The sequence below is a fragment of the Lates calcarifer genome, linkage group LG2, assembly GCF_001640805.2.
Source record: "Lates calcarifer isolate ASB-BC8 linkage group LG2, TLL_Latcal_v3, whole genome shotgun sequence".
In the NCBI taxonomy this organism is placed as follows: domain Eukaryota; kingdom Metazoa; phylum Chordata; class Actinopteri; family Centropomidae; genus Lates; species Lates calcarifer.
The window spans coordinates 1,166,687-1,180,491 of record NC_066834.1 but is presented as its reverse complement, the minus strand read 5'-3'; the positions used below and the strand labels follow the sequence as shown (position 1 = coordinate 1,180,491).

Below are 13,805 nucleotides of genomic sequence, written 5' to 3'. Positions count from 1 at the left end.
TGCAAACAAACAGGGCGTCAATGTAAACGTGTAAAGTTGTGTAATTAAGCATTTTTAAACTGAACTCTTAAAGTCTGACCTGTGCATGAAAACACACATTCTACATTGATTTATCCAGCCTTCTTCACACAGTACAACAAACACAGACGTGTAATGAACACTTAATAACAAAGGTTTATAAAATTTGTATTTACAAATTATCCCTGGACTCTGTGGCAAATGTCTTGCTCTCTATAATTTTCACAATCTGATCTGTGGTCTTCACTCGAGACAAAACAACAGAACAGTAACATAATGACTGTAATTTCACTGAAATGCCATAGACAAGACCAGAAACAGCAGGTTTTCATTGATGCCCCTTAAAATGAAGGGCACGCTTGTACTTCTCTTTGCCACTGAACTCTAATTTGCTTTAAATGAGAAAAGACAGAGATTCATACAAAAGCTGTCTGTTTTTCTTCAGACTGCCGCCTGTGCCCTGAAAGACCAGGCATTCATGTGGCTAGCTGCCTGTCTGACTGACTGTCTCTCACACACACACACACACACACACACACACACACACACACACACACACACACACACACAGATTAATGAGGGGGTCATTAATTCGTGTTGAATACTGGGAGTGGAGAAAAGTGTGAAAGTCAAAACGTATAGCAGGCTCCCCAAGAAAAGAAGAAAATGGTAAATGGGTGGAGTGTGCTTTGATATACAAGCACTACTTCATGAAATACCTTAAATTATTCCAGATTACTTCTTTCACAATGCTTTTCTCCCATTTTAATAAGCCATTCTGAAAAGCTTTCCTCAGTGATTTGAACAGATTTCAGTATTGCTGAAATAACTGACAGGAACGCTCTGAAATGACGACATCTGAACCGGGAAGAAGGAAAGCGACTGACAGCCACGGCATTGTGAGAGCCTGGAGTTATCAACAGATTGAAGGGAGAACAAGAAAGCAGAGAGGGCATTTCAGAAACAGGCAGCTCCACGGCCATTCTCCGCTCTGAATGTGCACCACTGAGCCTTTGACAGCGGGGAAAAGTTGGGTCACATTGTCAAAGGAGGTCGAGGTGTAATCGCCTCTTCATCTTTTAAACACAGACCCCCATGCCCCACCCCACCCCACCCCTTTTTTATGAACTCTGCTTAGTAAGAGATGTAAGCAGACCGACTTCCTCTGACGTTCAGCTCTCAGCCACTCACCAGCAGCCAATGCCAGCATGCTTTCCCTTTAGAAATGGTTTTACTCACTGTTTATGTGGAGAGATAAACTCGAGTCTGACCAGTTAATAAACCTTATTATGACCAGTGCAGGTGAATATATGTCAGGTGATATGAAATGAGAAATTGTTATTATTGCTTTTTCTCCAGGTTTAGCTTTTTTATAGCCATGCTAGCATCAGTCTGTCCACCACTGTGGTTCAGACCAGGCCTGGGCCAGTTACCGGTTTCAAAGTACACCTCGGTTTGAAAGAGTCCTGTGGTATAGGTCATGTCTAGCATCAGTGAAATAAATACTACAGGCTTATTTGATTATTTGACTTTGATTTATGTTCTGAGTGACTGCATCTATTTAAAAAGAAATTCATTTATTTTATTAACATTTTTACTGTTGATCCAAACATTCTGCGTTGTTTAAAAATACACTGGCCCATGCCTAGTTCAGACTCAACATATTTTATGCTTATATTTATCCATACATTTCAACTGTATTTACTCCCCTGACTTTTCATTTAGCGCCACCATCAGGTCAAAACCCTCACAGGGATGCTAGCATGGCTGTAAAGCCTTACTGCTGTTTGACTGTGTGTTGGTCACAAACAGATGTAAAGGAAGCTCTGTGTTACTGTCTCAGTGTTGGTCAGGCTCTCGTATAATCAAGAACTGAACCATTTGCTTTGGAGTGTTTGCTGTTAATCAAATGTGTTGTTTTTGTTTATGGAAATAAAAAACTAAATGTCTTCTCTATTTTGACAGGAAGTGATGGATATGAGGAGCAGCCGCTCTCAAAGCAAAGGCCCGTAAAGAAAAGTGAATAAATGTGGATGAAACGGAGGAGACAGGACGGAGACGGTGAGTATGGGTGAGAGATGGAGTGAGAGGGTGGAGGGGGTTAGGAAATCTGACAGACTACAGTCAGGAGAGGATTAGGGTTGGGGGGGGGGAATCAGAGCACCAGGCATTCACTCTGTCACCACGGGAAACAGGAAGTTAAGACGCACAGCAACCAACAAGCCCAAAAGCAGAAAAGCGCATACCTTTAGCTTGGAATGAAACTCACGAGATTTCCTTCTGGCAAGAACCTGAATGTGACTAGACACCTGCGGGGTAGGGGAGGGGAGGAAAACAAAGGAAGAGCCTGTAACCATGGCAATGAAAAGCCCCCTACAACTGGGCAAAGCCAGACGTACCTTAATGGCAGCTTGGATTTCTCGAACTTTCTTTCTTGCTAAGACCTGTATGTGACTAGACACCTCCATTAAAAAAAGAGAAGAGGGGAAAATAAAAAACAAGAAAAACCAAAAAAATACAAAGTGGATTACACATTTCTCTGAGGTGCATAACAGAAGCATGTCCAAACCACACACAAAGCTAACAGCCAATAAAGCCTTATCCTGTGTGTTGTCGTCACTTAAGTGAGCTGATTAAGGAGGATGCAGGCCCCTTTACACACATTACCAGCACACAGATGTGATCTGCTGTGTGCTGAATGAGAATCGGCTGGTCTAGTATTCTTTCGGGAGCTGGGCGAGACATTTCACCGGCCAAGTTTACCCCTGACGTTCACAGTTCAAAACGATCTAATATTCTCACATGTAACATTCAGCAGTGCGAGTGGAAGTAATGTGTGTCGATGACGGGTTTGTAGTTTCTCCTCTGACTCACACCTGAGGTGATGGAGGGATGGCCACATGATCTACTCAAAAATAAACGACTGCTTAATTGATCAACAGAAAAATAATCAGGGGCTATTTAAATAATCAATAAATAATCAAGTTTCTTTCGCTTTGGACTGCTGATATTTCAGGACATTTAAAGAAATTATACTTTAAATTTGAAGCACGTTCTGACTTTTTAAAGACAAAACAATCAAGGAAATAATCTACATAATAAAACTTAAGGCTGCTACTATCAGTTACTTTCATTTTAGATTAAATGGACAGTTTCATCTCCCATGAACCGATTGTAGACGGTAAACATCAGTAAACATATTCAATTATCAACAGTGCAGATAAATTTAACTTCAGCTCTAATGAAAACAACTGATAGCTGCAGCCTCAACATAAAAAGCATTTCACAGGCATCATACATTAAAACAGTAGAAACACGTGTGTTTGTAGCTGCAGGTAAACAACTCTCCCTCTGATCCTGACTCTGTCACAGAGAGAGAAACCACACGGCCTTTCTGGTCCAGACTGATCAATTCACACACACACTGATCGAATGTCACTGTAGACACCGGCTTGTTTATCATGATCATTCAACTCAGCGGTCATACAGGGAGTTTCCTGTTCAGAGGGACGATCAGTCAGTTTCAGTCTGTTACTGAAGCAGCAGCACAGCTGCTCGTTGCTCGGCTCATTCAGAATCAACAGAACGAAGAAGAACTCTGTTTTATTTACATCTTATTTCTTTTACATATTACAGCGCTGATTTATCTGTGGTATGACCGGTGAGTCCACAGGAGGCAGGATGCACTCTCCAACACTAACTACAGCAAACAGGCTCTTTGATCAGAGACGGTACCGATCTATTAACTAGACGGACTTTTGATCTTATGACTTCAAATAATATCAAATAATATAAATACAGTAAATACAATAATACAATATTAAAGGTTTCGACCTTCCTATTAATAAAGGCCTTTACTGCACAACCTCCATGATGGAGTCATCAGGAGGAATACTTGCATTAATGAGCCACAGTGGCTGCTCTCTTTTTAAATGACAACAGTGTAGTCTGTTGTATGTACAGTAGCTGTTTTAATGTGGAAAATGAAAGGCTGCACTTTAAACACAAGGCTGATGTGCTGGATTTAGAAGCTTTTAGAAGGGGACATTGTAGAATAAATGTCTCCTGTACAATCCTACTGAAACTACAGTTCTCATAAATGTACAAGTAAGATGGATAATTTTAGAAATGTCATAATCCAGGACGTGTTCGTGCAGCAGAGCAGTGACGGGGGACGTGTCAGCCTCAGAAGTCCCCTCGACAGCTCAGCATTGTGTTATTCTCTGCTTAGCTTTGTTTCCCTCCTGCAGAAACAAAGGCAAGAGCCTGCACACATCCAGAACTGACAGCCCTCTGACACTCGTGCAACAGAGACTTCCCCCCCTCTCGTCTTACCTGCTTCCGAGTCCTCGTCTTCCCGGTGCGCAGCTTGATGTATCTCGCTATCAGCTCATTCCGACCTGCGTGGAACAAGAACGTGGAGGGAAGTGTGTTTGAAGAAATAAATATATCCAGCAAATAACATTTAGAGACAGACTCAGATATCAGACATACAGAGGAGGCACATCCTGGGAGCAGGTTTACAGGTGTATGTCCATCAGTTAGTCAGTGTTTTGTGGATGTTGAGTATTTGACTGGACTTTAACATCCAAATCAAATTCTGATAGTTCATTAACGCTGCTGAGCTCCATTCAAAGTCAAATGTAGAAAATTAGCCACAGTTAAGTAATAATAAAGTTAGAAACTGTCCAATACTTTTGACCGTATGAACATGTAAAGCTAACGTGCAGCTTGATTCTCAACCATAAGGTCTGTAACCTTGTAAACAGAAGGTATGTACATCTCCTAAACAAACCAGATCCAATTTTCCTGTGAAAACACCATGTGACATTAACATGAAAAAAAAAACTGGCAGCAGCAGCACAGCCTTTCAAATTAATCTAATTCAATCTCATTCTCTTCAAAGCCTGACGCTTTGAAAGGAAACAGACCTAGCTGTTCATACTATTACAGAAAATAATGGCAACTGAATATATTGGGTTTAAAACAGTGCAGCTCTGACTAAATTATAATTAAAGCATAGCTTTGTAGAGATTTCCAATTAACAACGGCTCCAAACATTCTTCTGCCCTCAGCTCTGCTCTAATTGCTGTAGCAATGCACATGACCCCTGCTTAGCCCTTTCATATGGTAATAACATGCCGCCAACCAAAACTATTACACAAATTATAGGTAAGGAGGCACTCTAATTATGTGTCCAGCTGTAGCCAACCAATGCCATGGATCTGCTCTCGTCCTCTATGAAATGCAACAAACCCTCAATATAATGAAACATTTTTCTACATTCACATCATTATCAATTAAAGGTCTTACTTCCATTGAGACACAAAGGGACCACAACGCAACGCACATGTGCTAATAAGCTGTATCTCAGGTAATTAGGAGAAAAGGCATTTTCTATAGTTGCGCGTCAGAGATCACACACTGTGACTATAAAGAACAGAGGTTTGGATGGATCCATAGATGTGTTGTTTAAATGACAGAAACAAAAAGTAGCTGGAAGCATGAAGCTTCATCTTGTGAGCAGCTTCATTTACAACCTTTAAAACCCACTGACTGACCTCCTGATTAATTCCATAAAACATCACATATCAGACAGTGACAGCGTCCACCATGACTTCAGATGTCACAGAATACGAAAACACTCTGCCACTGATGGTCAGATTTTTTCTCTGTGAGTCTAAATAAAAATACAGAGTGTACATCTGTCAGCAACATGAGATCTTTGATACCTGTAGCACCTGGCTGCGTGCCACACCTACACATTTTGTTGTTCCACTGAGCGGAGCAGAGGGGGGAGGGGAGGGGTTTGACGTCAGGTTTGCTGAAGGTTGCCCCCGGAGCTCTTTTCACACTGAACATTTAGGCGAGGCCAGCCCCAGTGAACTCGGTCATGTGACCTCGCTGGACAAATAAACAACATCTGGGGATTTACAATTCCAACCAGCCCATCCAGTGCGCCTGCAGTGTAAACTTTACCAGATGAAGCGGGAGCCTGCACTATTTTCAATAATTCAACCACTGTGGAAACATAACATGACAATACAGGCATTCATGCAAACTCCTGATTCGTAGATCAAAGCACACAAATGGCCAGCTGAAAGCTTGCTTACTGTTGAATAATTCATTCTTTTCACCAGGCTGGAAAAAAAGCTCAGTGGGTCCTGGCTGGCCTGCATTCTTTTTTTTTCTTGCCTGTGTTTGCACTGCAAAACAACAATCGCTGAAAAAAATGTGACTGTCCACATTCAGGACTAAAAATGCTGCAGATACAACTCTGCCACAAACAATATGCAGCAGATACTGTTTGTCTTTGTGGCAAATAAAAAGTCATGATATGCTGATTTTTTTTACAACGATGTTCATTCATCATTAAAGAGAGATCACGTTCATTATCTATCAAATCCTCCAGATTCCTCCTTGAAGGTGCAGCGCAGGAGGCACATACTGTACTGTAACTGTGAAAGCTTCTCATGAAGATACTTTCAATAAAGCCACTGTAACAGAAGTGTGAGCTGCTGCTGACGTTTGAAACTCATTTAACATCTCACACTCTCCTCGTTAGGAGGCAAACAACAGGAACCAAGACCATCATCCCAGAGGGAGACCATCAGATCATACTGAGCCCTGATGTGACACAAAACGTAATTAACCTTTTAACCTTGAAGAGTTTGCTTTCACCGCGATATTAAACCTCTGACGTTTGAACAAAAACGTGCCGGTAGCGAAAGTTCTCCAACATTTTAATGTCAACAACACAACAAACACACAAAGTAAAAACCACAAGGACAATAACATCAACACAAAGTTCTGTGTTTACAAGTTTAAAAATGCAGCTCTTGGACATTCTGGGAGATTTTAGTTTAGTTCCTGATGAGATCTATGAGCTTCTGTACAATCTAAAGCCAGTTTGTTAACTTACACATATCACTGTAGAAAAAGAAATAGTAAAATAGAAAGAAATAGAAACATTTTCACACCTGAAACAGAGGAAATGCAGTTTATACCACTGAAAACATTTCAGGAGATCTGTGCTTCTACAACTGTGTTAAATGAAGTGGTGCAGTTGTAGCGAGGGCTGGGAGGGGGTGGAGAAAATTAACTCTTTATGGGGTGTTCCTGTCACTCAAAGCAGCAGGAAAAGGATTAAATATTTATAGTGTGACCCCTGAGCAGATTTGTGCTGTTCAGCAGCTGGAGGAACCCTCCACCTGGCCAGAGTGACCTCTCCTCTGAATCTCAATGACTCTGGAGGATCTGCGACGTATGAATGGCACTCCAGCAGCAGCCCCACAAAGAGACGGTGGCTCAGCTTTCTCTAGACCATCCCCGAGAAGCCGATTCCTCATTCAGTCAGAAATCCAATTTGGCCCTCAGCATCCTTTCTCCCAGGAACCTGGGACAGGCTCCCTCTGTTGTGAATAACAATGGAGTGTATTGTCACACTTCAGTGTGGACCAACCTCAGAGACACCACACCCAGAAATAACTTCCCCAAACCTCCCGTAAGACCTTCAGTGTCTAAATCATCATCTGAAGACCTGAACTCTGCAGCCATAAAAACACATAGCATAGACATTTGCATGTATTTTGCACAGCTCCTGTTCCTTCAATTCGGCTTCTTCAACTTGCAAAAGCCAAACAAAGTCAATATTCAAATATGTGTTGGCAGCTGAGCTAACATGTAACTTCTTCATCAGTTAGGCTTGTGATTATTTTCTTAATTTATCAATCATCTGGTCTATGAACTGTCAGAAAATAGCACCAGCTACACTTTCTTAAGGCCCAAGATTTAAGAAAGATCCAAACATACTGAATTAATGAGAGGCTGGAACCAAAGGACCGGTCGGGTCTAAAACCCAACGATACTCACTTTACAAAAAAGACAAGTGAAAGCTGCAAATTCTTGGTATCTCTTGATATTTCTGCTTTAAAAATGACTTAAAAGATTAATTGATCAAAAATGGTTGCGGATGAATTTTCTGTCTGTGTTTTATGGAGTTGGTTCACAGCCATCCAAAACACAAAAATTAGACTCTGCTGATAAATTAACCCTTTCAAGCACAGTGGTCAGTGCAGTGGACAGCTATTAAACAGCTGTTCTCTTGTATATGCATGGGTTTTGATGGTATAGTTGCACATCGCTAGACGCTAGACTGTTGTTCCATACACTTCCACCCACTGACCAGTCGATGTAAGTCCACACAAAGTATGAAGATGTAAGTCTAATTTCTCAAAACCAAGATGGCCGACAGATGGCCAGAAATGCTGAGCAGCTCAGGAATATCTTTCTGTAGAAGGAGACCCCTGCAGGTGACATCAAGTAACATCTACGGAGTAATACTACTGTTAAAGTACTGATTCTATCTTTGAAAAAGTTTTCTTTTCATGCCTAAAGAAGAAGAAGAGCAAATACAGGGCTCCTTGTTAAATGAACACAACATATTTTATTGCATTCTGGTTTTTAAAGCTTCTCCCAGTGGATAAACTGGTATATCCTGATGATTGATGATGACTGATGATGGATTACACCCTGTATGAACATCAGTTTAAATGCTGAGTGAGGACAGAAGCCTTTGTTCTTCAGTTCTGAGGGACGGACACCCAAACCTGACCTTTACAGTTCATGATTTAGACTGCCGAGAAACGCTCTGTTATCAAACTGGAGCTGAGCTGGAACTGTAGAAATGTCCTGAAAACCCGTCTCTGTCAGTAGTGTGGTTCAACATGAGCTGTTTGTCTGAGCTCACCGGTTTAACTGATTATTGAAATCGATAATTTATCTGTAATTTGATTTAAGTGACACAGTTTTTTAACATCTCCTGGCTTCTGACATCTCAAATGTGCTGAAATGAATAAAAAGAGATTAAAAAGATAATCTGATCAGATCTTTAGTGAGCGTCCACACGTCGTCCTTAGAACTGTGTTTTAATCTAGCGAGGACATTCAAACGAGTTTTTCAAAATCAATATAATATAAAATAGAAGAGGGTTACACCAGACAGTAACACCACAAATAAACTTTACATGGGATCATCTTTTTCATTTCCATGCCACAGAGGAAATGCTAAATAGAGCAGCGCTTCAGCATCACTGACTTCACTACCGAAGCCTTTATGCACCTGTGTAACATAAACACTGAGGCTAATTTAAGTAATGGCATATTAAACTATTTAAATGGCTTTGGTTACGTCCTTTGAGCAGCAACAACAATACTTTACTGCTCTGCTCGGGTTTTTTTTTTTCCCGTTTTCCTCTTTTTAAAAGCATCCATTTCCTGTAACAGCACTTTTTTCTAATGCAGGCACGACCACAGTCACATCTGGCCCAGCACTCTGCCATGAGACAGCGCCGGGCCTGGCCAAGAATCAGTCGGCAGATTGCCTGTGTGTGTGTGTGTGTGTGTGTGTGTGTGTGTGTGTGTGTGTGTGTGTGTGTGTGTGTGTGTGTGCAGGGCCTGAGAGAAGTGAGAGCACACATGTGGCGCTGCCCAGCACATTAGGACAGATCTATCATTAACCCTTCATTCTTTATTGTTTAATGGACACATTACACCGTGATTAAACTGTGGTTAAACAGGCTGGAAATTAACATAAGTTAATCGTTTAAGTCCTTTTTCAGGCAGAAAAGCCAAACATTTCATGGTTCCTGCTTCAAATGTGGCAGTTTGCAGCTTCTCCCTCTGTGATGCTGAAAACTGAGCGTCTTTGGGTTTCAGACGACTGACTTGACAAAACGAGAATCTCAGAAACTGCGTCGAGGATATTTCATTGTTTTCTAACATTTTATAGACAAAGCAATTAATCAAGAGGATGAATAGCACATTAATCAATTATGTAAGAAGTCATTAGTTGCAGCCCTTGTTGACATCGCTACGTCGCAATTAGCACTCACTTCTAAAGTAAGCAGCTCATATCTGATACGCTGCTGAAACAATCAATCAATGCTTCAGTCAATTGACAGAAAATTCAACAATTTCGACAGGAAAATATTTGTTGGCTCAAGCTTCTCCAATGTGATTTTTTTGGCATAGTTTCTTTTATATCATTGTAAATTGAATGTTTTCCAGTTTTAGACTGTTGGTCGGACAAAAGAGGCAATCTGAAAATGTTACCTTGAGCCTTCCAAACGTGTGATAGCTGTTTTTCACTTTTATTTATAGATTAAATTAATCAATTTATCAAAAAATAAGCACCAAATTTTTCAATAATGAAAATAGTTGCAGTCTAAATCAAATCACCTCTAAATGTTTGTAACAACACAAAGAATATTTCTGCTTCTAAGATCATTTCTACATTTTTTAAACACATATTTGATCCAGTCTGTTGGTGTAAACCTGTCTCTAACTTTAAAGTTGTGTAGACCACAGCCCATTGTGTGTTTGTTTCTCTCTCTCTGTGTGTGTGTGTGTGTGTGTAGCAGGCCAACACAATGGCCCCAGCTTTCCTGTCATCCGTGATAGATGACTCAAGGGTCTCAGGCAGACATTAGCATCACAATGGGCTAAACCAACAATATGAAGGCATTCGTCCCAGGTTTTGGGAATAGCAGGCAGGGGCAGGAAGCCTTTTACTTGCAATATCAATGGGAAACCACTGCTTGCCAAGTGGAGGAGAAGCTGTGTGACTTGTGACTTGAAAGAAAACTGACAGTGGAAGGAAAACGCCGCGCTATCAGTGCAGCGTTATGCTAGCTCTGGCTGAGAGGCCGAGGACTGTGCTGATGACTGGGTTCCTGTGTGACGAATAATTTCACAGGACTAAAATCATGCACGACCGCTGGGGCCAGAACACAATATGTCAGTTATGTAAGCTTAAACAATTACAACTAAATATAAAAGGTCTGCAGCTGGCCAGAGCCGGCAGGTGTTTCCCGAGGAAGGTGCAGCTCCAACATTTACGAGCCTTTTCTCTCCGTCAGAGACGCTCGGCGCTCAGGCCCCTTCAGCAGTGAAATCTCTTGTGGAAGTCAGAAGATAATATCTGCTGATCGTAACATCTGACTCCAGTCCACCAGCTGCTTGTTACAAGTGCCTTTGACTTCCTGTATTGTTTAGCCCTCGCACTGGGAGCGTGGGTCCATAAGAAAGACTTCAAGGCCAGACGGCGTGTGCGTGACGCCACGATGATCACAAACACTAAAGCTATTCTCTGCCACACAATAGAAATCCCTCCTCCTCCTACACACTCCTACACACAGACACACACATGCCATCCCGATGCCTGCAGGCTAAAACGGAAAAGTTCCAGCTCATGTATCTTGTCATTAAACCGGCTCTGTGTTCGTGTTTGACAACAATAATAATAATAAACAGAAAGTGTTCTGCACACACAGAAACAGAACTTTTCATCGCTGAGTGTGGTGACGTAGTTCTGATGTGTGTCAGATTTTTAACTTGTTTAATTCAGGGGAACATTTACATTCAGCAGGTCTTTTAATGTCTCGTTAAATTCTCACAGGCTCTTTCAGCTCTGGCCTCACATGAACATGGGTGTTCCTCCCATATCCACAGGAAACAGCTCTATTCAGTCCTCATTTAGACAAGAAAAGCAGGGACATAAAAACAAGAAGGCCTGCAATTAAGAGCAGTTCATTTATTTCAAAGCCTGAGAGTTTCTGAGCTGAGCACAGACTGGTTTCTGTTTGGTGTGAATCTATTTTGTAAAACATGGATCTATTTTATGCTGACGACAGCACAGCTTAGGGTTTTTATTCTTTGTCATAAGAGTGTGTATTCACACAGAAGGCCGACGTCTGTGGGTTTAATGGCACTAAACTGTTGAAGAGAGCAACATGTTTCTGGTGACCAACCAGCCATTTTAATTGCATCGGTTTATATTTGTGCTCAAACTCAAAACTATTCAATACAACACAAATCTGATCAGTTTCCATCCAGATTTAACACAAATCTCATTTCAACTATTTTCCATGAAATTCAGAACAAACACTGACAGTTCTGTTTCTGTTTCCAGTCTCCTCATCGCTCCACATCAACCTGCACTTTTTATCTCTCCTTATTTTCCACCTAAACCAAGTGTACAATCTTTTTTATTTCAATTTCTGCTCATTTTTTGTGCACAAATTGAAAATGACAGTGCATTTCCTGTGACCTGCAGAAACACTACGCAGCATAGATACACAGTGTACATCTCAAATATATACACATATAAACCAAATATATGACCGAGTCGACTGAAGCTCTGCTAAGCTCTGAATGTAGGTATCAGTCAAGGTTTAAAAATCCAGCCCTGGCAAAATTAAGTTCTCTATATAATGCAGTGGACAACTGTAATTAACAGCTCTTTAAAAATCCATTTTTTCTCTGGACACCAAAAGAAATCAATACTTAACTTCAAATGACCTTATTGAGCTGGATAAAAGGCTTTATCGCAGGGGCTGGGTCAGGAGCGGTTGAGCTAATGTGTTAGTTGAACAGTGGGGGATTAAAGGTGAGGTGTTCTCTCAAAATCTTACAAGACATCACAAAGCAGCAGGTCACTAACCTGAGCCTTCCTGGAGACACTGAGAGGATTACAGCAGCCAACCTCTGCTGAACTGTGCCTGTATTCAGACGGGGCTGAGGAGGCAAAGACAGCCTCTTTATCACTCAGCAGGTCCAGCCCATTCTATTTCCTCTCTCCCCACTCGACGTGTCTCAAACAGGGCCAGAGCTGAAACCCGTTAGTCCCGACTCTGTGCAGCACACTCACAGGGGACCAATTTGCACAGCCAGCCCTTGTCTGAATCACTCTATCAATTAGGAGCCACTGTGTTTATCATCACATACATTATTGTAGAGGCTGGCCTGGTCATTGTGCTGAGGTGTGCCTCTCAGGAGAGGGAAACGGATGAAATAAATGACCAGGGAGTGAAGCCACAGTTGGACAGGCTGCTGGACTAATCTGAAAGGACGGCTGTAATTATGAGTCTCCCGAGGAACTGGCTGCACGGCGAGTCCAATGTGTGAACATGGCGCTAACAGTCAGGAAGGTGCACTGCCCCCCTTCTCCACAACAAAGTAAGACACTGAGTCAAATCAATATTTTCAATCTCTCAGGATCAATTCAGCATCTGAGCACAAAGGAAGACATGTTGGCTGTGACCAATATGTATAAATGAAAAGTCAAACTTTGTGGTCCTGATGGGCGCCTCTGTCTCGCCATCTTTTATAATCATGAGCACAAGCTGAGGGAGTCTGGACTCAAAGTTGTAACTGAATCCAAGTTTTTGGAGAGAGGCAGCGCCCCAGATGTTCATGGAAATACACCGAACAGCCAGGACATAATAAACATGCACTTCCTGTTAGATTACAAGGATAATAATAGGCACTATCATATACATAGCATATTAGGGTCAGACCACAGCCTTGAGTATGATCATTTTATGGCCACGGGTACAGTCTTCCTTTGTTCCCAGGTAATGCTGCTCGGTGCTGAGAGGCCTTTCTCTTTTCCACAAACAGCACAGAAAGAGATGAGTCTGTGTTAACGCTGGAGTGTAGTCCCTGTGCTCTGGATGAGAGAATAACACTGGCATTCAGATTCCATTCATATGTTGATTACACAAAATGGTCCCATCAGTGCGAGATGATCTCGTCAGAATAAAAGTGTTTCATCAATGGAATATGATGTAATCAGCACGAAACCGAACCATCTTTTTCCTGAAGAGAGCACGAAAAGTGACACTGCATCTTTAAGAAGCCCAGAGTCTCCCTGTGTTTTAGTCAAACAAAAGCAGCCAATTGGGAACATGCAACCTGAAACCAGAAGCCCGGCTCAGAGGGCCTCAC

The 13,805-nt window shown here is 41.7% G+C and overlaps 1 protein-coding gene across 13 annotated transcripts in view; it reads right to left on the bottom strand.

Moving 5' to 3' along the window:
• The window catches only part of tead1b (TEA domain family member 1b), a 52,948-nt gene that overhangs the window by 19,780 nt on the left and 19,363 nt on the right, over positions 1 to 13,805 (bottom strand). For 7 of the 13 annotated variants that reach the window (XM_051073608.1, XM_051073603.1, XM_051073607.1 and 4 more), the window contains 2 exons: positions 4,354 to 4,418; positions 2,265 to 2,480 (listed from right to left, as the gene is read on the bottom strand). In XM_051073608.1, coding sequence (XP_050929565.1) covers positions 2,265 to 2,480; positions 4,354 to 4,418 — 281 coding nt within the window. The remainder of the gene's footprint in view (positions 1 to 2,264; positions 2,481 to 4,353; positions 4,419 to 13,805) is intronic. The other 6 variants (XM_051073615.1, XM_051073618.1, XM_018687578.2 and 3 more) reach the window with 3 other exon arrangements.